This window comes from Leptopilina boulardi, unplaced genomic scaffold, assembly GCF_019393585.1.
Source record: "Leptopilina boulardi isolate dan_hultmark-lab unplaced genomic scaffold, ZJU_Lbou_2.1 LbouV2_259, whole genome shotgun sequence".
In the NCBI taxonomy this organism is placed as follows: domain Eukaryota; kingdom Metazoa; phylum Arthropoda; class Insecta; order Hymenoptera; family Figitidae; genus Leptopilina; species Leptopilina boulardi.
Window position 1 is genome coordinate 859,570 of NW_026137817.1, and position 25,901 is coordinate 885,470.

The 25,901-nt window shown below is 25.2% G+C and overlaps 2 protein-coding genes and 1 pseudogene across 3 annotated transcripts in view; 2 read left to right on the forward strand and 1 right to left on the reverse strand.

Moving 5' to 3' along the window:
• The window catches only part of LOC127280993 (uncharacterized), a 51,365-nt pseudogene extending 47,111 nt beyond the window's left edge, over positions 1 to 4,254 (forward strand).
• Positions 1 to 25,901, reverse strand: part of LOC127280978 (flotillin-2) — a 297,326-nt gene that overhangs the window by 237,877 nt on the left and 33,548 nt on the right. The window lies entirely within an intron of this gene.
• LOC127280976 (glucose dehydrogenase [FAD, quinone]-like) lies at positions 12,077 to 14,270 on the forward strand. Its single transcript, XM_051304436.1, has 2 exons — positions 12,077 to 13,890; positions 14,050 to 14,270. Exons 1-2 carry the CDS (start codon positions 12,181 to 12,183, stop codon positions 14,197 to 14,199), a joined length of 1,860 nt encoding a protein of 619 aa, XP_051160393.1. The 5' UTR covers positions 12,077 to 12,180; the 3' UTR covers positions 14,200 to 14,270.

A 25,901-nucleotide genomic window follows, 5' to 3' on the forward strand; every position in this document is an offset into this window, starting at 1 on the left:
AAATTTTTAGTCTGTCTTCCTTTCCTTCAGATTCTAAATAACTCCTTACCTATGCATTCATTTTAAATTGGAAGGCTCTCTATTGGACATCAATTATTTGGAACTTGTGGAGTGAGCTTAATATAACATACTGCACAATTATGCTACACGTCTCCAAATCTAAAAAAACGGAATGCAAGTCACAGGATGTAAAATATACAGAAGTCTACAATCTATATAATTTTTTCATGGCTATTTGACCCTCGGGGACAAGAGGCCAATAAACATAACCAACCAACCAACCAACCAACACATTCACACTTACGATACAGGTTAATACAAATACTAATGAACACGCACGTTCATTTCGCTTATACATAGACATTACACGATCGCAACGAAACCTACACTTACAATTCTACACGCATAACGATAAATTTCGCTGGAGGTCGGCATATATCGTTTTCTTATATACTAACTACTGAATATTTTTACCACTTGCGAGAAAGAAGTTTACTTATAATAACTTAATAATAAAAAATAGTTTACTAGTGCCAATGGTGTAATTTTATAGAGGTTACGCTGGGTTCATTTTTATTATTAATTGTTTATTTAGATTTTTCTTTTTTTTCAGATTAAAAATTATGATTGTTATAAAAATTTTTTATTGCAAATAAAAATTAAATAATTGTAAAGATGACATCAAAAAATAAAAATTAATAAAAATAATAATAAATTTAATAATTATAAATGTTTTCTGTGGCACTATAAACATTTGAAACACGTGTGTTGACAGTTGATAGGTACGTTCTGCTGGTTAACAACACTTTCGAAAATCGGATCAAGTCGTAGAAGTTCGAGTAGGACACGAAGCCGCAAACAGACAGAACTTCGGTTAAATTCGTAGTCTCTCGGGAAAATCCGTGACTTTTAATATAAAGTTTTACAAAATGTGAAATAAGTATACGGATATATGTTATTTTTCTTACTATTTTGTGAAATTATTTATTATAATATTTCGTATTCTGTGAATTCATAAAGAAAATACTAATTTTTAAAATAAATATACTAATTCTTATTTCTTAAAATAATAGTTACTCTTAAATTCATTATATATTTTCATAAAAACTGTAATAGTAATCAGTATAGGTGCACTTTTTCCCTAAATTGTAACATTTATATTAAACTCTAATATGAGTTTAATACTTAGTAGTATGAATTTTCTTTCAGTGTAATACAACCTATTGCTGTCCCATTTTTATATTTATACTCTCTAAATCTGAATTAGTAGTTTTATACTAATGAAAGAGTGCGGATTCGTTTACCAATAGACTTAGCAACAGTTTTGACTAATTTTTAGTAAAAATTCCCGCGTGCAAATGAAACTATGGGTAAAATCATAAAAATCATGGGCGAAATCGATTGCCAAGGAAAAAACGATTAGACCCATGGTTTAAACCTTGGCAAAAATCTCAAAAACCATTGCTTATATTCGTTTACCATGGTACAATTTCCCATAGGAAATTGTTTTTTAATTTTACGGATTTTTAACCATTGCTAAAATCTTGGAAATCATGGGAAAATTAATTTTTTAATTTTACTAATTTTGGGCCATTGCTAAAATTTTTGAAACCATGGAAAATTTTTTTTTTATTTTACGGATTTTGGACCATGGCTAAAAACTTGCAAACCATGGGAAAATATTTTTTAATTTTACGGATTTTGGACTATGGCTAAAAACTTGCGAACCATGGGAAAGAATTTTTTAATTTTACGGATTTTTGACAACTGCATAAATCTTGCGAACCATGGGAAAATTTTTTTTTCTTTTTTACAGATTTTGGACAAAATGGCTAAAAACTTGCGAATAATGGGAAAATTATTTTGTTTAATTTACGGATTTTTGACTATTGCAAAACTCATGCAAAATATCGAAAATTAATTTTAAAAAATTTCCCATGGTTCGCAAAATTTTAGTAATTGTTTAAAATCAAAAAAATTAAAAAACTTTTTCACATGATTTTCAAGATTTTAGCAATGGTTTAAAAACCCTAAATTTAGAAAAAAAAAATTTTCCCATGGTTCGCAAGATTTTAACAATGGTCCAAAAACTGTAAATTTAAAAAATTAATTTTCCCATGGTTGGCAAGTTTTTAGCAATGGTCCAAAATCAGTAAAATATTGAAAAAAAAAATTTCCAAGGTTTCCAATATTTCAGCAATGGTTAAAAATTCGTAAAATTAAAAAAAAAAATTCCCATTGAAAATTGTACCATGGGAAACGGACATAAGCAATGATTTTTAAGATTTTTGCCAAGGTTTAAACCATGGGTCTTTCAAATAAAAGTAACAAAAAAAATTTTTAAGAGGTTAAAAATGAAAAATAAGGGTTAATATTGAAAAAAAAATATTTGGCATTGAAAACTACACTGAAAAAAATTTGCTATTGAATCAACAGTATTTTTGCCAAAGGCATAAAAATTATTGATTTGTAAAATTTTATAGCATATACTTTTGAATCAATAATTTTTATGTCTTTGTCAGAAATGCTGTTTATTCAATAGCACATGGAAAAAAAATGGAAAAACGAATAAAGTAACTTTTACTACTTTAAAAGTAAAACCTGAAGTGTCCGCAGTTTCTGCGCATTTCTGGCAATTTTTACTCCAGAAATAGTAAAATTTACTATTTCCGAAATAATTTTTACTGTTTCAGGAGTAAATATTACGATTTTCAGAGTAAATTCTACTATTTTGGGAGTAAAAATTGCCAGAAACTACGGACAGTTCAGGTTTTACTATTAAAGTAGTAAAAGTTACTTTTATTCGTTTTTCCATTTTTCTCAGTGTACAGCAAAAAACATTTATAAAACCCCTATTGACAAATTAAAATCCATTAAGTTTTGTAGTTAAAATTTATTTAATTTGTTTAAATAAATCAATAACCTTTGGTATTACAAGTTATATAAACACGTATATAGAATAGAACTATAAAGTGTGTTTAAAAACTTTTAACCTGATCAAAATTTTGACCTGAATCATTTCACGTGAAATCCCTCATATAAACTAGAAATGGAACTTAAATCAAATTATGAAAGTTTAATGAACTTTGTTTTCAATTTTCAGGTTATCGGTGTCAAAGGTTTGAGAGTTGTGGATGCTTCAATAATGCCAGACATTATAACAGGACACACAAATATTCCAACGATAATGATTGCTGAAAAAGCATCCGATATGATAAAAGAAGATTGGGGTTATCCGACTAATTTTTAAATTAATGCGTTTTTCAATTTTTTACAATATTATTTTTTGACTCAATTTTATATTGTACTTAAAAAAAAAAAAAAAATTACAAGACTGATATTTACTACAAAATCTTAGCAAAAAATATTTTGTAGATTTTTTTAAAAATAAGATAGTGAATTTAATATTTTAATATATATATAATAAGTATATATATAATTATTTTACTCTAAAAAAAAAATATTTAAAAAATTAAATTTTTCTATTGAAATTTTATGTATTTAAAATGCCATACAAGCCAGAATATAAAAAGTAAGTGGAAAATGAAATTAAATAATCGACCCTCTAGAGTGAAAAAATTCATTAACTTGACAGCGCTCATAAATTATTGTGTAATTTTTTTATATTTTCCGAGTTGATTAAATATGTGTGTGAAATTAAAAATTGTGAAATTTTAGTCCAGTCAAGTAAGTCAAACAGCAATATACAAATTTCGTTGTAATTTCGAACTGAATTTTTTTTTTTTTTTTTTTTTGCTTAAACGTTTTAGTTTCTAATTTTAAGATAAGATAAGATAAAAAGATCTCAAAGTTGACACTTTCTTTTTTCTGTTAACTATTTTGACACTAAAAATTTAATGGGGAGGCAACAATTTTTTTTTCTTTATTATTATTATTATTTTTAGCACACTTAGAAAAAATTTTTTTTGCATGTTCTGGTTGGTATTAAAAGTAGAAAACTGAGGTACATTTTTTTTTTTTACCCTAAAATAAAAAGTTCAAAACAAAAAAAAAATTCTGTTCTAAATTAAAAATGTCTAAAAAAAATTCTATAACTTGATTGAATTAAATTTTAAGTTTGCTAATTAATTTTTAAAATACTCTTCAACCCATATTTATTATGTTCAATAAATAAAGTGTTATTTATTTACGTAAAAAATATGGGGCAAAATTACTCAAGTAATCCAAAATCAAAAATGTAAAAATTAAATTGTTTGAAAAGTTGTAACTATTATTATACAATAAGGTTAATAAAATGTTGTTAAAATGTTTAAAATCTTTCTTTTCGAAAGATTTTTTCTATTTTTTTTTTTATAATGCTGTAATTTTTTTTTCAAAAAATACAAAATTAAAAATATTTTTCACTTTTTCTCAAAATCGGCATTTTTTAAAATTATTTTATTTATTCGAGTATGTGGACAAATTCCTTTCGTACATGTTACTGGAAAATAGTGCGCAAAATTGTAACTTAAATTCTTACAAATTTTTTTTTTTGTAAAGTTTAAAATGTGCACTTTCAGAATTAAAAAATATGAAAATGTCCTTTTTTTATTTTCGAGATACTAACAGAAATTTCACTTCAAGAATTTTGCCCTATATAAAAATTTGTGAACTCCGTCTGTGATTTATTTTGTATGATTGCTATGTATATATGAGGCATTCTATTTCAACTCGTTCCACCTTCAAAAGACGATCGCTAGCAGAGCGTTTTTCAAGAGATTTTTATTATATAAAAAAGAAAATAATCTTATAATGTTATACACTATTTCGAAAGAGAATTTAATAATCTTTCGATTGGTCTTAACATTTTTTTAATTTTCTCACAATTTCATACAGAAATCTTGATTTGAAATATAAAACTCATGATATCTCAAAACACCCCCCCTTCAATTTTATTTTAATATATATGAAAATAAAGCTTAGTTTTTCTAGTTTCAAACTCCGTTTGGTTTATCATGGACATTTGTGAGAATTTTTGGATAACAGTGATTCAAAATATCTGTTTTTGAAAACTTTGACACCAAGTATGAAGTTGAATCCTAACCCGCATTCAACCTACGTCACACACGAATTTCATTGTTTTGATAAAAAATCACAACCTGTACAATAATTTATTTGAAATATTTATTTATTTATACAATAATTATCTTTAAATAAATAATTTGAATAAATGTGTTCTAAATATTTTTAATTTAATCTTCTAATAGCTTTTATCTATCATTAGCATAATTTTTATTATTTATAAGAGACAAATAAAAAGCAATATTAGTATACGCAATATTGCGAATTTTTGCACCATGATAATAATTGTTGATATATGAGAACAATTTTCTTAATTTTTTGTACTTCTGAAATTTTTAAGCAAGAGTTCTTAAAAAAAGATTTAATGAATCTAAAACAATTTCAGGAACACAAAAATATCACACCTTCATTCCTGTTTCTGAAACACAAATGCTTTTAAAAAAATATTCTTCGTCCGAGGAAAGTAAATTTTTCAAAACTAAATAAAGCAAAAAATTTGTTATTTAAAAATTAGTATTTTTTCAAGGACTATAATTCTTCTGTGTTTAATTTTTGCTGAAATAAAAAATGTTTCGTTTAACCTACAAAAAAATGTCTTTTTTTTCATAAAATAAAAGTATTTATTTAAAAATTTCCTCCAATAATAATTGCATTTAATACTAAAAAATTAATTTGGTGAGTAATTTTAAATTTAAACTTAAAAATCACTTAAAAGCATTTTATTAAAATAAATACGATATTATTAATCTCCTTACATAAAATTTTTATTATTATAGGTTGCGATTTTTTTTCAAAACAATGAAATTCGTGTGTGACGTAGGTTGAATGCGGGTTAGGATTCAACTTCATACTTGGTGTCAAAGTTTTCAAAAACACATATTTTCAATCACTGTTATCCAAAAATCCTCACAAATGTCCATGATAAACCAAACGGAATTTGAAACTAGAAAAACTAAGCTTTATTTTCATATATATTAAAATAAAATTGAAGGGGGGGTGTTTTGAGATATCATGAGTTTTATATTTCAAATCAAGATTTCTGTATGAAATTGTGAGAAAATTAAAAAAATGTTAAGACCAATCGAAAGATTATTAAATTCTCTTTCGAAATAGTGTATAACATTATAAGATTATTTTCTTTTTTATATAATAAAAATCTCTTGAAAAACGCTCTGCTAGCGATCGTCTTTTGAAGGTGGAACGAGTTGAAATAGAATGCCTCATATATATCAATTATACCAAATAAAAAATTTAATTTGCCATAAATTATATAATAAACTTTTGTTTACAAAATTTACTAAAAAACTAATGTAGGTAATAATTACAATTTATTAAATGGAAAAACTAAAAAATAATGTAATACTTACATTTTAATTTTATAGTGTATTTTGTACAGATAAATTTTTTTATAAATAGGTATTGTAAATTAATTTTTTTAATTAGGCTAGTATTTTTAATTCACACTGAATATTTCGTTTTTCATTATGATTGTTTAAATTAATTTTTAACGTTTAATAATTAATTGTAATAATAACAACAATGATAAATGACTTTTTAAATTCAACTATTTTATTTTTATTAATTTAGGGTCAGTTGGGGTAAATGGGAACAAGAGGTTTTGGAGCTAAATTTACAGTTTTAAAATTAAGTTCAACGTCAATATTTTAACCTCAGATCACCTGCAAGAGGTTTTGAGTATTGCCAAGCTTTTATCTTGACAATTGGCAACAAGATAATTCAAATTATCGCTCAATGCATAAAAACTTGAAAATCAAAGTCAAACTGTTTCAGTATTTTGTCGAGCATTTCAAAGAAAACAGACTTCAAAATCATACAAAATATAGTTTCTAAGAAAGTTTTAAGAAAAAAGTTTCCTTAAGGGCAGGTCAAAATCGATTCGATTTTCCCATTGAAGCTCTATGTAAAAATTGCAACGACTTTGACCTACCCTTAAGTATATTACTGTATTAAGGGATGAAAGAACTTGAAAAAAATTTGTTGTAGCAGATATATAATAGTTGAACCAATTGAAATTTTTTTATTTTTTTTTAATTTCAGTATTTTGTTTCGCATTTGAAAAAAAAACAGACTTAAAAATCATACCAAATTTTTTTCTTATTCCTTATGACTCCCATAACAGAAATTCACTTGAATTTTTAATTTTCATCAATTTGGTTAATAATGACAAGCTGTCCCCATTTACCCTAAGTTTTCAAATTTTTGGGGTAAATGGAGACAGCTTGTCATTATTAACCAAATTAACAAAAATCAAAAATTCAAGTCAATTTCTGTTATGGGAGTTATAAGGAATAAGAAAAAACAATTTGGTATGATTTTTAAGTGTTTTTTTCAAATGAGAGACAAAATACTGAAATAAAAAAAAATAAAAAAAATAAAAAAATTTCAATTGGTTCAACTATTATATATCTGCTACAAATTTTTTTCAAGTTTTTTCATCCCTTAATACAGTAATATACTTAAGGAAACTTTTTTCTTAAAACTTTCTTAGAAACTATACTGTCCCCATTTACCCCAAATTTTATGAAATTTTCTAAATTTTGGGGTAAATGGGGACAGTCAGTTTCATGCGTTTAAAGCTTATCTAAATTTTTTTCTGCTGCATAAAATTAATCCTGGGAATGTAAATAATAACTTAAAAAAAAATAAACCCGCAAATATTACCTTTTAAAGGAAGAAACTTACGTAATTTGTGAAAAATAGCGATTTTGTCCCCATTTACCCCAACTGACCCTATTTATTTTTGAAAAATAATAATTATGTTATTAATTTTAAAGATTCGACTATTTTTGACTAATTGCTGAAGCAAAATGTCAACCAAAATTTTACTTATAATTTAGTTATTTTTAACTAATTCTTATTTATAAACTAAAAAAAAAAAATTTATTTGATTCAAATAATCGGTTAGGGTCAACCGGGGTAAATCCGAACGCTTTTAGTAAGTTTCAACAATAACATAAGTTTTTTCTTTAAAAAAAAAAATACTTCCGGTATTCTGGTGCATGAAGTTGTTACTTTACTTCCATAGAACAATTTTATGGGGTAGAAAAAATTTTTGATAAATTACAATCGCAGGAAACTTAGCGTTCGTATTTACCTCGATAATTTGCAACTTTCCTAAAATACCGGGGTAAATACGAACGCCACTGTATTTCAGAAAAATCTTAGGGAAAATAAATTTAAAGTATTGCAATTGTTAAACTTATATAAAAACTCAAAAAAAATACGATAATAAACCTATTATGTAATAATGCATCATATATAAATACAAAAATCAAACAGGTTAAAAATTAAAATACATTAGACAATTAAAACCTTCAATAACTTTATCAAATCATAACGGATTTTTGCAAAACTTGCTACAAGAAAGTATTTTGGAGTGATTGAATGTAAATACAAAAATAAAAGTCAAATTTTTTAAATTCTAAATGGCGGATTTTCCTAAAACTTATTTTTAAAAATGATCAAATTTGCTAACTCCAAATTCGTAATCAGCGACCCTGAAACCCCCCGAGTAACAATTTTCGAGCGAATCCAATGAATTTTTTAATTCTCGTCCGCCATTTTGAATTTTGAAAAACTGACTTCAAATTGGTAATTAGCGACCCCAAAAACCGTAGAATACCAAATTTTATTAAGATCCTGAAAAACTTTTTTCAACAAACCATTTGGCAAAAAAATTGAAACACTCCTTCGAGAGAACAGAGATTAAGTTTCTGCTTATTAATTACTAACGAGGATACGTATAGAAAGAAAAACTTTTTTCTATGTACTTTTATAATGTAAAAATAATAGTGTAATGAAATAAAAACAATTTTGTGTGGCTTTGATGTAAAAAAAAATTATTAAAAATACCGTTCGGATTTACCCCGGTTTTCCAATTTTCCGGGGTAAATACGAACGGTCTGATATTATTAATAAAATTTTACATGAGGCAAAAATCAAAAATAGTTTCTGTTCTAGTATTCATAACAAAGAATTATAAATAATAAAATAAATTTTTAGCTTCTTTTTCTTCAAATACGAGACAAAATACTGAAAGAGTGTCATCTTTGATTTTCAATCTTTTTTGCAATACTCGTTATCTTTGTTTATGCTGTTGCTAATTAAGAAACGAAAAATGGGATAATACTTAGAATCTCTTGAAGAGGATCTAAGGTGAAATTCTCAAGTCTAACTTATTTTTTAAAATTTTAATTAAGCTGAAATAATTAGCGTTCGGATTTACCCCGGCTGACCCTACTTGACTATTATCCAAAAAATATTTACTTGAACCAAATAATTTTTATTTGAATTAAATAAATTGCATTTAAACCAATAATTTCTGTATTTGAAACAAATACCATTTAATTGACTCAAATAAAAATTATTTGGTTCAAGTAAATATTTATTTGATAATAATCAAGTAACCGAATGAATCAAATTTTTTTTTTCAGTGTAGAGATATAATATTTATGAATGTATTTGAAACACATACTATAATAATAATAATAATAATAATAATAATAATAATAATAATAATAATAATAATAATAATAATAATAATAATAATAATAGAATAAAAAAATATATTTAAATGACTCAAATAATAATGATTTATTATTAATATATATATTTATTTTAATATAATACAGTCAACTGTGAATAAAATTTTTTTTTCTTTCAACATTCACCAAGCTGATGCATTCCTTTATTTTTGAAAATATTTCGATGAATAGCAAATAATTATGCGTATAAAATTAGAAAAAAAAAAATTCTCAATTAAGTAAGAAAAAACATTAAGAAAATTATTTGCTGACACATTGCTTATGAATATTTTAATCTGATCAAGGACGTCAGCTACTTTCGGATGTATAATAAAAAAGAAAAAGAAAAAATATTAAAAATTGTATGCACCTTTGATACATAAGTGTTGGTTAATAGACATATTTAAGATACGCTTAAATATTATTAATGAAAGAGAAATAAAAGGCGCTAATAAGAAAATTATTATGAAATAAACCATAAAAAATTGTTCTTAAAATATATATATTTATCTCTCAAGTTCTGAATGCGAAAGTTTTTCATTTTGATTTAAATATGCATATTTTTTTTTTACATTCTCATCGTATTTAATTTTTATTTGAAAAATAACTTTAAAAAAATATTGTCAAATTTGACTAATTCAATTATTAAGCAAATGAAAATTTTTAGTTATATTTTTCTACTAAAAATTTGTAACTTCTTACTAATAATTAGTTAATTTTAAATAAACTTCTACTGTAATCAAAAAAAGTTTCTGATAATATTATAGACCAAAAGAAATTTTTTTTTTTGTTAAAGTAATAAACAATTGATATTTTTAGCTTCTGTTTTAAATTTAAAAAAAATTAATCTCAAGTTCAAGTTGATAAATTTAAAATTAAAAAAATAGATTTTTATCATCTTCAAATATGATATTTAAAAAGAATTTTTATTTTAAATAGTTTTTAAAAATATTTTTTAATAAAATGTTCATAAAAAAATGTGTTTCTGATATCCTGTGTAAAATTTAAATTTTTTTTTCTATTTCTATATTTAATAATAATTAAATAATAATGATGATTATTATTATTATTTTTAGTATTTTTTTTTATAATTTTTTTTTATAATAATGTATGCTGAAAATGAAACAATTTTTAAATTTTACATAGCACATAAAGAAAAATTGTTTTTTATTAATATTTTATTTAAATTTTAATGAGCCAAAAATTTTGAACGTTCAAATGAACGAAATTTTTTTTGCAACTTCTTTAAGTACGAATTTTATTAAAAAATATTGTTTTAAATATCAAAAAAAAAGTTATTAATTTAATAATTGTTTAATTTACTGTTTTATTTAACATTGACATTATAATTTTTAATAATTTATGGATTGAAAAAAAATATTTTGTTCATTTGAACGTTCGGAACTTTTGGCTCATAAATTTTAAGGTTATGTTCGTTTATTGGTTAAGAACTCTATGTCCTTGAATTTTAAGGTTATGTTTGATCAATGACCTTGAATTCTGGAGACCTAGGGACTTTGAATTTTGAGGTTATGTTCGTGTTAATAGTATATGGGTCATTGCATGTCAAGAGTAACCAACCTAACCTTGTCAAAAACATGGGTTATTTATTTTTTTTATTTAAAACAGCTGAAAAATTTCAATTGTTTATAACTTTAACAATTTCTTTATTCTAATATTTTTATAAACTTATTTTGATCACAGTAGAAATAAAAAAAAAACAATTAAAAAGTTAAAAATTAAATTTATTAATTTTATATGATTCCAAATGATCGATTATTTGATAATTTTATCAAATAAATATTTACTTGAACCAAACAAATTTTTATCTGAATTAATTTAATTGTATTTTAACCAATAATTTTTCTTTTTGAAACAAATACAATTTAATTGACTCAAATTTTCACCAATGCTAATTCACATAGACGGTGGCGCCTTCAACTAGGATAAAATTTGTTGCAGGTAATTTTTATACCGATTTTGGGGTAAAAATTCTACTTTTTTTTCGTGTGTTATAACGTTTATGATCAACGATTTAGATGAAAAAAATATTTTTCTATTCAAATTATTCTAATTTTTTTGTCGACATTTATAACATTTATCGATCAACAATTTAAAAGAAAAGAATTTGAAGGCAAAAAAATTTATTATACTTTCCGGATGAAAATTATTTTTTTTTTTAACGTTGTGAACTTCATCAACGTGATTAATTTGAATCAAATATAAATTTTTTCTTTAGTGTAGAGAATATTTGAAAAAATAAATAAATAAACATGAATTCACTGATATTTATATAAATAAATAATAAATGTTAAAGAATTTGCATTCTACTATGCCAATAATATTTCCCAACTTCTCCCTTTAATTTGATTATAATCGTTAAGCATTATGAAATATATCCTTTATAAAAAAATAAAAAATTATAAATCCTTCATATTGACAAGAGAAGGGGATTTAATATAATCTCTAAGCAAACCAGATCTGCAATAATTATAAATAGTATTAAACAACTTGTCTCAGAAGATGTCGTGTTTTAATAATTCTATCCAAACTATTTTAATAGTACATTTTTTCTATAATTTTTCTATATTTCTTTAAATTTAATAAATCAACAATGTCAACGACATTAAGGGTCATTGTATTAATTTTATTCTTCTTATTTTTTGAATTATTAGAAACATCATCGGATAGAAATTCACGTTTTTTAAATTTGAAAAGTGTTAAAAAATTTATCAACAATGGTAATGAATTTTCATCAAAGGAACTTGATGATATTACACCATTGTCAAATTCTGAATATGATTTCATCATTGTTGGTGCCGGTAGTGGAGGTGCAACTTTGGCAAATAGACTAAGTGAAATTAAAAATGCAAAAATTCTTCTCATTGAAGCAGGAAGAAGCGAAAATATTGTTATGGATATACCAATATTCCCTCATTTTCTACAATTTAGCAATGACATTAATTGGAAATATCAAACTGAATCGTCTGATAAATATTGTTTGGCAATGACAGATCATAAATGTAATTGGCCACGTGGCAAAGTAATGGGTGGCAGTAGTGTTTTAAATTATATGATTGCAACAAGAGGCAATCAAAATGATTATAATTCATGGGCAAAAATGGGTAATAAAGGTTGGAGTTTCAATGATGTTTTTCCCTATTTCAAAAAATTGGAAAATATTTATAATCATGGACCAATTAGCATTGAAAATTCACGTTATCGAACACCAATGGCAAAACAATTTATTGCTGCCGGTTTAAAAATGGGTTATAAAATTATCAATTACAATAGCAATGATACAATGGGTTTTGGATATATACAGGGTACAACGAAAAATGGTGAAAGAATGAGTACAAATAAAGCCTATCTACATCCAATACGTAATAGAAAAAATTTATCACTCACACGTGAGTCATTGGTTGAAAAAATTTTAATTAATCCAACAACAAAGCAAACTAATGGCGTTTCATTTATTAAAAATGGTGAAACAATAAATGTTTATGCCAAACGAGAAGTTATCATTTCAGCTGGTGCGATTGGATCACCACAATTATTAATGCTCTCTGGAATTGGTCCAAAGGAACATCTCAATGAAATGGGTATAAATTTAATAAAACATTCATCAGTTGGTGAAAATTTAATGGATCATGTGCCATATGGTGGTTTAATATATATTGTTAATCAATCAAATCCTTTTCTTTTGCAAAATCTTATTAATCCATTTTTTCCACATTTGGAGGATTATTTAGAGAGAAGAGATGGAGCTTTTACAAGTTTTGGTGGTACTGAAGCTATTGCTTTTATTGATGTTGATCGACCAGGTGATACAACAAGTATACCAAATGTGGAATTTTGTTTTGCTGCTTTAAGTTTAGCATCAGCTTCAAATGCTTATAAATTATTTAATCTTTCGGAGGATTTTTTTCAAAAAATGTACAAAAATTTATTATCACAATATACATGGACAATATTACCATTTGTTATGCAACCAAAAAGTAGAGGAAAAATTCTTTTGAGAAATAAAAAACCTAACAGTAAACCAAGAATAATGCCAAATTATTTTGATGATCCTGATGATATGAGGCGAACGATAAAAGCAATTAGAATTGTTCTTGATATTGGTAAATCGGAGGAAATGAGAAAATTTGGATCTGAATTGTATCATGTACCAATGGTTGGTTGTGAAAAATTTTCATTTAACTCTGATCAATATTGGGATTGTGCTGTTAGAACTTTTACTTCAACTATTTATCATCCTGCTGGTACTTGTAAAATGGGTCCAGAATGGGATACAACAGCAGTTGTTAATCCAAGATTACAAGTAAGTGTATTAATAAATTTAAATAATTGACCTTTTCTGTTTTTTTTTTATATTTTTATAAAAAAAAAAAAAAATTGAAAACTGTTATCCAAATTTTTCTGTTTTCAAACTTTCTCTCCATTAAACAATTTTTAAATAATAATTTTTTTTTTATTGTAGGTTATTGGTATTAAAGGTTTAAGAGTTGTGGATGCTTCTATAATGCCAGAACTTCCATCAGGACATACAAATATTCCCACGATAATGATTGCTGAGAAAGCAGCTGATATGATAAAGGAAGATTGGAATTATCCCATTGAAAAGTTATAAAATTTTAATTCATGTGAACTTTTGTATATATATAGACGAATAATATATTGAAATTTATATTTAAAATTAAATCAGCTAATTATTAACACTAAGAGAAAAAAAATTATAAATATCTTTTTCACAGAAAATCTATTAATATTTTAGAAAAAAAAAGTTTTATAAGTTTAAAATATTAAAAATTTCTTGCTCCTTGGTTTTTAATTTAAAACTACTTCTTTAATAATTTAAATGTAGTTTGGATTTTTTTACTTCCTCAGTTGTTAATCAAAAAATTAATTTTTTAACAACTTAAAAGTGGTTTAGATTTTTTTTTCCTCTTCGATTTTTAATTTAAATCTATTTTAGTTTTTATTAGAAATCCGAGGAGCAAAAAGAATTCAAACCACTTTTAAGTTGTTAAAAAATAGCTTTAAATTAAAAACTTAGGAGCAAAAAAATCCAAATAACTTTTAAGTTATTAAAAAAAATAGTTTTCATTTAAAATCCGAGGAGCAAAAAAAATTCAAAATTCTCTCAAGTTTTAAATTAAAAACCGAGGAGCAAAAAAAAATCAAAAAATATAAAAATTTTATTGGGCCAAGTAAAAAGTTTGGCTACACACAAAAATATAAACTAAATATATTTATTGTTGTTAAAGAAAAATATTTTTCTCAATGTTTTTAAAACTTATTTGTAAAAATTATAAAAAAAATCCATTTAATTTTTAAATTAAAAACTTGGAAAGTGTCATTCATCTTCAAATTGAAATGCAATTTTCATTCGTCATAAAGAGAAAACTATATTGACAAGTGCCACATTATTATTTAATGCGGAAGAACAAACTTTGCTATTAGGTCAACGATTCCAGAGAAACCTGTTATGTAAAAATTTTATGACGTTAAAACAATCTGTGTTCACAATTTGTTCAAAAAACGTTAATCGATTGTTTTACTTTTTTTTTTAAAGTAAAACACTTTATATTTAAAACGAAAACAAAACTAAAAATTAAATTTCTTTTTCTTAAATTAACATTGAAAAAGTAACTAACAAAACTGATGTGTTATTGCAAAAAAAAAAAAAAAAAATTATTTCCGTAACGCATTAAAATTGTTTTAATAACAAATAAAACAGTTGAGAACAAAAAAAATTTGTTACAACAAAATATAAAAATCAGATTTTTAAAATCTGTTGTAAATTCATTTTTTTCAATGTAACAATTCTTTTTTTTTTTTTTATTCGTATAGCATTTCAAATAAAAATCGCAACAACTTTCAAATTAAAAGAAGATAAACTTATTAGCACTTAAGAAAGTGTAAATACAAACACGTTCACTTTTTAGCAAGCTTTAGAAATATTTTAAATATATCAGAACAATTTAACGGCAGTTGGTAAAATAGTGAAGGTAAGTTTTATATATAGTGAGTAAACCCTTTCACCACTAGATGTCTCGTCAAGTCGCAAAATCGACAGAAAGAATTAATTTTGCTTTTACTTTTAAAAATTCATCCAATATAGAATCTGTGAAGAGGGCAAGTTTTTTTTTTTTTTTATTATCGCAAATCCGTTATGGCAAATAATAAAAATTACAAAAAATTGAACTGATTTCTGCAATTAAATATATCTTTTTTTGAGGGATTTTAAATCCAAACAAACTAACATTAATTAGTAGACATTCTAAAATTTTGTAAATTTAATTAAATGATTTTAAGATCCAAATTAAGTGGCGATGATAATCATGCGTCTTAACCACGCCCCCAAGAGAAATACCGAAACCATTTTCCCAACTAGTGAAAATAATAATTTCAGCCAACGCTCATTTCACTGTGAATGCACTGGTTCTCGTCAGTGACTTCAGACCCATAACTCTTCTTCCTAATATTAGTAAAGTATTTGAAAAAATAGTAAAAGATTCCCTAATACTAATATGCGCGGAAAAAAATATTATCCCAGAACAGCAATACGGTTTTAGAAACAAACATTCCACAATACACGCAATTAACAAATTGACATCAGATATCACCCAAGCCCTTAACAATAAAAAATACGTAGGAGCTTGTTTAATTGATCTTGAAAAAGCTTTTGATACTGTTTGGTCTAATGGATTAATATTTAAACTATTAAAAAATTCCTTTCCTAAACATCTAATAAAATTGTTAAAAAACATGATAACAAACAAAAGTTTCATAATAACGGATGGTAACATAACATTAAAAAAGAAATTTTTAGTAAAAAACGGCCTCCAACAAGGAACAGTTCTATCACCGATATTATTTAACATCTATATTTATGAAATACTAAAAATGTATGATATAAATATAGACGAAAATAAAAAAGGAATCGCATTTGCAGATGATATGATAATTTACGTTATAGGTAAAAAAGTCACAAAAATACAAAAAATACTGCAAGAGCTTTTTGAGAATGTTCAATATTATCTTTACACGTGGAAACTAAAAGTAAACGTCTCCAAATGCGAAACCATATTCTTTAGAACTCCCCTTTCAGAAACAAACCGCAATGTTAGAAAAAACTGGAAAAATTTCCAAATAAAAGAAAAGAAAGACGACGGTGAACCAGTACCAAATAAAACAATTGTAAAATATTTAGGACTTAATATAGACCATAAACTCAATTTTATAAAACACATTAACACACAGTTAGAAAATGCAAAAATAGTTTTTAACAAATTAAAAAGATTATTTTATAATAAACACCTACACTATAAAATAAAAATCAACTGTTATATGTTATTCATAAGACCGATATTAACGTATGCATGCCCTATTTGGTACAACTTAAGCGCATCCATTATGGAAAAAATCAGATTATTTGAGAGAAAGTGTATAAGAGTATGTCTAGGAAAATATAGATCACCTGAATCAAACTTCCAGAAATACATATCAAGTAAAGTTATTTACAATTTAGCCAACATTAATAAAATTGATACACAAATAATTAAAATAACAAGAAATTACTTTGCAAATACTCGCAAAGTAACTGACAACAGCCTCATTCATTCAATCTGTTACCCAAATGATAACTATTTTGAAAATGTAATAAAAACTAATTTTGTCCCACCTGAAGCATTTACCTACCTAGACAAGAATGGATATATACAGGACACTCATGGTGCTCCAGTAATATACCATTATAACAGAAATGCTAGGAAAAAATCCTTCCTTTACGAAAAACACTTAGATACACAAATACCAAATGATGAATGGCGATTTAAGACATTTACAACAAATAAAGAAATGAAAGACAAACACAGACAAAACATCAAAAAATATTTTTGGTTAGACGACTAATATAAGAATCTTATCATAATAAATTTAAATTTATCATAAATTAATGTATTAGGAAATAAATTAACATACTAGTTACACTATTGTCATCAATTATTAATTCTGTACTTTAAAAATTATAACTCTTTATCTGTAAAAGAAAATCATCGATTAACACATGTAAATACTCTTAGATTATAAGTTAGTTTAGATTTACTTTTTTTTTTCCTTTCTTCCTTGTTATTGTTAAAATTCATTATTATAAATAATATAGTTTATTCAGGTTTTTAATTTATTTTTATTATTATTCTTAAAATAAAATAAAATGTATGAATGATCAGTTTTATTAAGCCCTTTCTGATCGAAAAAAATATTTCAAATGGTATAATTCTCTCGGGAATTAAAAAATAAATAATATGTGTTAGAAGCGAAAAATATTCAACTCATATATGCATTCGTGGGCATAAAATATTGTATGCGACTTCGAGAGCAATTGTATTAGCCAGTAAGTCCTGTAAAATAATGTAAAATGAATTCATTGTTTATTGTGAAACCTTGTACTATTATTGATTTTGGCAATAAATAAACGATACAAACGCAAAAAAACGCAAACGCACTGGTTCTCGTCTGATCACCAAAGTTAAGCACAATTGAGCGCGGTTAGTACTTGGATGGGTGACCGCTTGGGAATACCGCGTAGCGTTGGCTTCCTTTTTTTTTTTTTTATTAATTTTTTATAAAATTGTTATTAATTTTCAAAATTATTGTACAAATATTATTTTATTTCTATTCTACTTTATTTCAGAGAGGCTAGGGAATTTTATATATAATTTCGACCTTTATAGAAAAAAAAAAGGTTTACGTATTTTTTTATAAGTGCTCAAATTTTCGAGTTATGTATATTTAAAAATCTGATTTTTTCGAATTTTTTAAAACAAATTAAAATATATTTTATTATGAAAAATAAAAATAAAACGAAAAAAAAAGTAAAAAATTTTTTTTAAACAAATTATATAAACAAAAGGATTATTAGGCCCACTCCAAAACTTATTACAAAATTTTCTTATTATTTTCATGTGTGTAAAATTTAAAAAAAAATTTAAAAAATCGCGCCCAAATTTAAAAAAATTTAATTTGTTTATAAAAAAATTGTTATTTTTTCTAAAAAAAAATTCAAAATTTTTTTTGTCGTTAACTTATTTTAAAAGTCGATGAAAAAACTAAAACTTTTTTGTATCTTGGTCATAATTCCTAAATTCAATAATTTTAGAGTTAGATGTCATTGAAATTAGGTGTAAGATCACATTTTGCGGAAAATTTCGTTGATTTGAACGAAAAAAAAATTTTTGATTCATATGTATTTACATAAAATAAACCACAAATAATGGAACGATACAGCCAGTCAAGGTATTAAAATAAAAACTTCACAAAGTTTTTAACGTTTCGATAACCATGTGTATCATCATCATCAGAATTTAATAAGATGTCAACAAAACTAAAAATAATACAATGTAAAAGTAAAAAATATAAAATACAAAGAATACAAAATACAAAAAAATAAAATAAATAAAATACCAAAAAAATAATACAAAAAAGCAAGAAATAAATAAAAAATTAAAAGTTAAATAACAAAAAATAAAAAATAAAAAAAATAAATCATACACAAAAATAAATCATCATATGTATTTGTATCAAATAATTTTTTTTCTGTGTAACAATTCTCTATGAATTTTTATTTATTCCTCACTTGCTTACGAATGAGCTTTTTGAATTTTTGTATTTCCGTATAATATAATAAAAAAATAATAAACATGAAAAAATTCTCTCTAAATTTTAATTAGTGATTCTCAGTTTTTGTTACATGGATTAGTGAAATTTTACTAATCAATTTGTAAAAATAATTTCACAAATTCATTGGTAAAATTGAACGCTGCTGCAACGGAGAAAAATGGAAAACAAAAATAATAAGTAACTTTTACTATTTCCATATAGTAAAACCTAAACTTTCCGGAACTTCTGCGCATTTTTGGCAACTTTTCCTCCATAAATAGTAAAAACTACTATTTTCCGGAGTAAACTTTACTATTTTAGTAGTAATTTTTTTTCTATTTCCGAAAAAAAAGTTGCCAGAAATGCGCAGAAGTTCGGGACAGTTCAGGTTTTACTTAATGTAAATAGTAAAAGTTACTTTAGGTATATTTTTTTTCCATGTGAAGTCTACAACATTTATGATCAATGATTAGAAAATTAATTTATTTTTAAGACAAAAAATTATAAAGTACTTTCTTATGTTTCATTGTTGTAGTCATTTTTAAAAAAATTTATATATAGCAAAACGTCAGTCACTAATTCCAATTATTTAAAATTTTTACTAATAAAAAAAAGTAACTTAACTAACCTTACAATTTGTTTGATGAATCATCGACAGACCATTGAAAGAGTAAATTAAATTAAATTAGTCGATCACGTACCTGAAATAAAAAAAAAGAAAAATTATAGAATATTTTTCTAATTTCGATTCCACTGCGTACAAAAAGAAAGTATTGTTACTGAAATAATGTCAAAAATGGAGCAATAATTGTGATATGTTTTAATATCAATGTATCTAGTTTAAAATGAAACTTTCTTTTTATACGCTTTTGACAAAAAATATTAATGTTTTATTGTGTCGAAATTAGGTCTAAAAAAAACTTTCATTTTGTAAATATATATATATATATATATATATATATGCACGGTTTTTATTTTATAAATTAATTCAAATATATATAATGTAATTTTTTTATCATATTTACATTATATCAATAATTATATTTAGAAATGTTTATATTAAAAAACAAAAAAAAATTAATTAAAAACTCCTTTCATATAATTAAAAAACAGTATTGGAATTTTTTTTTATCTGCCTTATACACGGCAGTGGAAAAATAGAAATATATATATATGACATATTGCCAGTTGCTTTTATTTACTTTTTAAAGTATGCGCAAAGCAGCATCTTCATCTCGATTATCAACTTTCCTTTCTACATTTAATACATCGCAAAATATTAAATATACAATTTCGAGAGAAAGTTAAAGATTAACGTAAAATATTATTAGTAAAATATCATCAATGAAAACGAAGATATTTTAAATAGTATTACTTTCACTTAAATTAAATCGAAAAAAAAACAATTAACCCACATAGTATAAATATACAAAGTCTAGCAACAATAAGTTTGCAACAAAGTTTGGCGCGCAAACTTCAGGTAGTTTACTCATGCAAGCTTGTATGATTTATACAACACATTGCAAAAAAAGAAATGTCCTCCTTGTGTCAAATTTTCAATAAATAAACTTGTATAAAATTTGCAGTGAACTTTAAAAATTATTTTAAATATACATTTTATTACACACTAAAAAAATTATTTGGTTTAAATAATTGATTATTTGACTATTATCAAATATAACGAAGCTGAAGTACGCAACGTTTATATAAACGATTTTCAAAGAAATAATTTTTTAAAATGAAAAATTCTATAATTTTTTGCCTAAAAAATTATTTTTTTATAATTTGTTGATTAATGAAAACTACAAGAAATATTTTTTTGGCAAAAAAATATAGAATTTTTCATTTTAAAAAATTATTTCTTTAAACATCGTTTATATAAACGTTGCATACTTCAGCTTTATAAATATGTGACGCGATCTAAGAAAAGGACCTTAGAAGCAAAAAATTATAGGTTACGTTTAGAAATTTTAAAGTGAAAATACACAAAGACGTTCAACTCGTAATGCAAACTAATGATATTTAGGTCTTCATTGCATCCAAAATATTCAATAAAAACTGATTTCAGTTTTACAAAAACAAAAATAAACTATTAGTTCAAGTAAAACTATTTTAAACATAACCAATAATTCATTTGCTTCTAAGGTCCTTTTCTTCAGATCGCGTCACATATATAAATATTTATTTGGACCAAATAATTTTTCACAGAAAAAACGCTGGGTAAATTTTGTTGCGGGTAATTTTCACCAATGCTAATTCACATAGACGGTGGCGCCCTCAACTAGGATAAAATTTGTTGCAGGTAATTTTTATACCGATTTTGGGGTAAAAATTCGACTTTTCTTTCGTGTGTTGTTTGAATCAAATAAATTGTATTCGAATCAATAATTTATGTATTTAAAATAAGTAAATTTTAATTGTCTCAAATAATAATTATTTGATAGAAATAAATACTTATTTGCTAATAAATATATGAAATAATAAAAAATAAAATAATTTTATTTTTAAATATAGGAACCAAGGTATATTATTAAATTTATAATTTATAATACAATTATAATTTGTAACGTTTTCTGAAAAAAGCAGAACCTAAGAAGTAAACGAATTATGATAAAGACTTCAACATTAATGATTTGTATTGAGATTTGATTCTCTTTGTGTATTTTCGCATGTCTCAAAACATAACCTATAATTTTTTGTTTCTTCGGTCATCCCTTTCTTCAGAACGCGTCAAATATTAGAATTACCAAAATTAATTTCTTCAATGTCAATATTTAAATTTATATCATCAAAAGATTTTTAAAGAACATCATTACAGCATAATTTTTCATCAGGCTGCGTCTACAATAGATTAAAAAATGTGTAACGATTGTGTAGTGTAGTGTAGTGTAAAGTCGTGTATCTTGTATGACTTAGAATATTGCAAATTAATTGCTGTTAATAAACAAAAACATAACCTCAAATTCAGATTTTTAATATTAAAAATTAAAAGTAATAATTAAATTAATATTAAAAATCTGAATTTGAGGTTAGGTTTTTGTTTATTAACAGCAGTTAATTTGCAATATTCTAAGTCATATAAGATACACGACTTTACACTACACGATTGCTACACATTTTTTAATCTATTGTAGACGCAGCCTCAAAATGGAAAAATTATTCATTATTTTAATAAGAGAAAACAAAAAAGTGTTGTCAACTTCAACCGAAATAAATACTCAATTCAAGTGAAGTTAGCTGCGAATATCTGTAGCTTTTCAACAAACAAGCGATAGAAGTCCTCAAGCATAGACAGGTTCGACTAAAATGGATCCAAAAATTAACTGAACAAGCTTTTAGAAGACTATTCGTAGATGTAAAAACTTGATTTCATAAAATCCTAGCTGATTGTTTTCTCGAAAAAACTCAAAATTACGTTTTACGGAATGTATATTTTCAACATTGTATTATATACTGTTCAATAATCAACAATTATATCTGTAATCTTCATTGGTAAACGAAGTTGAAGTACGCAACGTTTATATAAACGATTTTTAAAGAAATAATTTTTTAAAATGAAAAATTCTATAATTTTTTGCCTAAAAAATATTTTTTTATAATTTGTAGATTATTGAAAACTACAAGAAATATTTTTTAGGTAAAAAATTATAGAATTTTTCATTTTAAAAAATATATAAACGTTGCGTACTTCAGCTTCGTCATTGGTAAACCATTTTAGTGTACAGTACGTACTCACTAAGCATTAGTATATTTGACTTATAGTAAAATACATATAAAAGCTTGTAGGAATAGCTCATTAGATTACTCTTTCCAAGTTTTCTCTAAAATGGTAAAGAATTTTTGGTTTAAATTTGTAAAATATGATAGAGAATAGCATTCAGAATGGCACTGTTCTTGGTTTGAAGCACAATTTTGCGTTTAAGTATTAAAAATTCCCATTTTTGAACGAAATTTGAACTCAACATGGCGGGGGTACACACAGACGTTGCGTGAATGTATCAGTGGTCCAGGAACTAGCGCCAATTCGAGTTAGTGGCCGCTCAAAGAAATAACAAAAACCTATTAATTCTACTACATATTACAGTAGGACTCCGGTTATCCGAGCTAATGTGGACCAGACCTACCTCGGATAAGGCGAAAACTCGGATAATCCGAATTGTTATTACAATTTAACATTATTATTGTTTAAACAATTATTATTTATTACAAACGGGAAAATAATATTGTATATATTTCATAATAATTTAAACAATTTGAATTTATTAAAAATAAACTCATATTTATAAAAAACTAAAATTAAAAATAACTCGGATAAAGTAGACTAGACTCAGATAATACAGAATTTCCTACTGGGACACCACCTCGGATAAAGCGAGCTCGGATAAACGGGGTTTTACTGTAATTACTTTTTTAAATTGTTTCGCATTCAATTACAGTAAATAAGTAGAACGGCCCAATTCCTTTAACCCTTTTTTATCATTCCTCAAAATTTCAACCCGAAATTTCTTCTCATTTCCGAGAATACTTGGAACTACCAAAAAGTGTCTTTGTCTCACATGGCCTTAAGATATTACTGTATTAAGGGATGAAAAAACTTGAAAAAAATTTGAAATTTGGCGGACGAACTTAAAAATATTCTTATAAATTGATTAAATTTGCTTGGTTTTTGTCTGTTATTTATTTATTTTTTATTTCAGTATTTTGTCTCGCATTTGAAAAAAAAACAGACATAAAAATCATAAAAATATTTTTTCTTATTACTTATGATTTCCATAACAGAAATTCACTGGAATTTTTGTCAATTTGGTTAATAATAACAAGCTATCTCCATTTACCCCAAAAATTTGAAAACCCAGGTTAAATGGGGACAGCTTGTTATTATTAACCAAATTGACAAAAATCAAAAATTCAAGTGAATTTCTTTTATGGGAGTCATAAGGAATAAGAAAAATTTTTTCTGTATGATTTTTAAGTCTGTTTTCTTTGAAATGCTCGACAAAATACTGAAACAGTTTAACTTTGATTTTCAAGTTTTTATGCATTGAGCGATAATTTGAATTATCTTGTTGACAATTGTCAAGATAAAAGCTTGGCAATACTCAAAACCTCTTGCAGGTGATCTGAGGTTAAAATATTGACGTTGAACTTCATTTTAAAACTGTAAATTAAGCTCCAACACTGTAAAAAGAAGTATCTTATTTTAAGATGTTTTGGTAGCGTTTTTAAGACATTAAGATGTTTAAGATGTCTTGATGTCTTGAAAACGCTACCAAAACATCTTAAAATAAGATACTTCTTTTTGCAGTGAACACCTCTTGTCTCCATTTACCCTAACTGACCCTATATAAAATTCGGGACAAGCGGATACATGTCGAAAAATAACTAAAAATTAATAGAAATTCTCACTAATTCAAATTTAGTGAGTAGAATTTTAAAGAAGAAGTATTAATTGCAAAACAGAAAATCCGTAATTATATGAATTTGATATACAGTCCATTGTTTAAACAACAGTATAGGTTTCAAAAATTTTAATCATATAAAAATCAAATCTAAGTAGAAATGAAAATTTTCTTCTTGCTTTGCTTTATTTTATATAACATATATTATTTAGACAATGTTCGAATCGAATACATATATATATATATATAGATGATGCAAAAGTTTTGAACGTTCAAATGAACAAAAAAAAAATTTTTTTGTTTTTTAAAATATTCAATTGGAAAACCTTTCCGTTGACCTACAAAGACGATATCAATCATAAAAACAAAAAAAAATTAATATTAGGGGTGATAAACCACCCCTAAGTAATAATTGATAGAAAACATAAGAGAATTAGACCCTTACGTAATAACTTTTTGGGCTCCAAACTAGCTAAAAAAATTTCTTTTTTTACCCTAAACAACCACCATGTATTTAGACCCTTCGGACCCTCCCCTAAAAGCCACCCCCTCTTGGTAAAAAATCAAAAAGTCCATTTTCGACCCTTACGTAATAACTTTTTGGGCTCCAAACTAGCTAAAAAAATTTGTTTTTTTACCCTAAACAACCACCATGTATTTAGACCCTTCGGACCCTCCCCTAAAAGCCACCCCCTCATGGTAAAACATCAAAAAGTCCATTTTCGACCCTTACGTAATAACTTTTTGGTTTCAAAAGTATATAAAAAAAGTTGTATTTTTACCCTAAACAACCACCATGTATTTAGACCCTTCGGACCCTCCCCTAAAAGCCACCCCCTCTTGGTAAAAAATCAAAAAGTCCATTTTCGACCCTTACGTAATAACTTTTTGGGCTCCAAACTAGCTAAAAAAATTTGTTTTTTTACCCTAAACAACCACCATGTATTTAGACCCTTCGGACCCTCCCCTAAAAGCCACCCCTTCTTGGTAAAAAATCAAAAAGTCCATTTTCGACCCTTACGTAATAACTTTTTGGGCTCCAAAGTATATAAAAAAATTTGTTTTTTTACCCTGAACAACCACCATGTATTTAGACCCTTCGGACCCTCCCCTAAAAGCCACCCCCTCTTGGTAAAAAATCAAAAAGTCCATTTTCGACCCTTACGTAATAACTTTTTGGGCTCCGACCTAGCTAAAAAAATTTGTTTTTTTACCCTAAACAACCACCATGTATTTAGACCCTTCGGACCCTCCCCTAAAAGCCACCCCC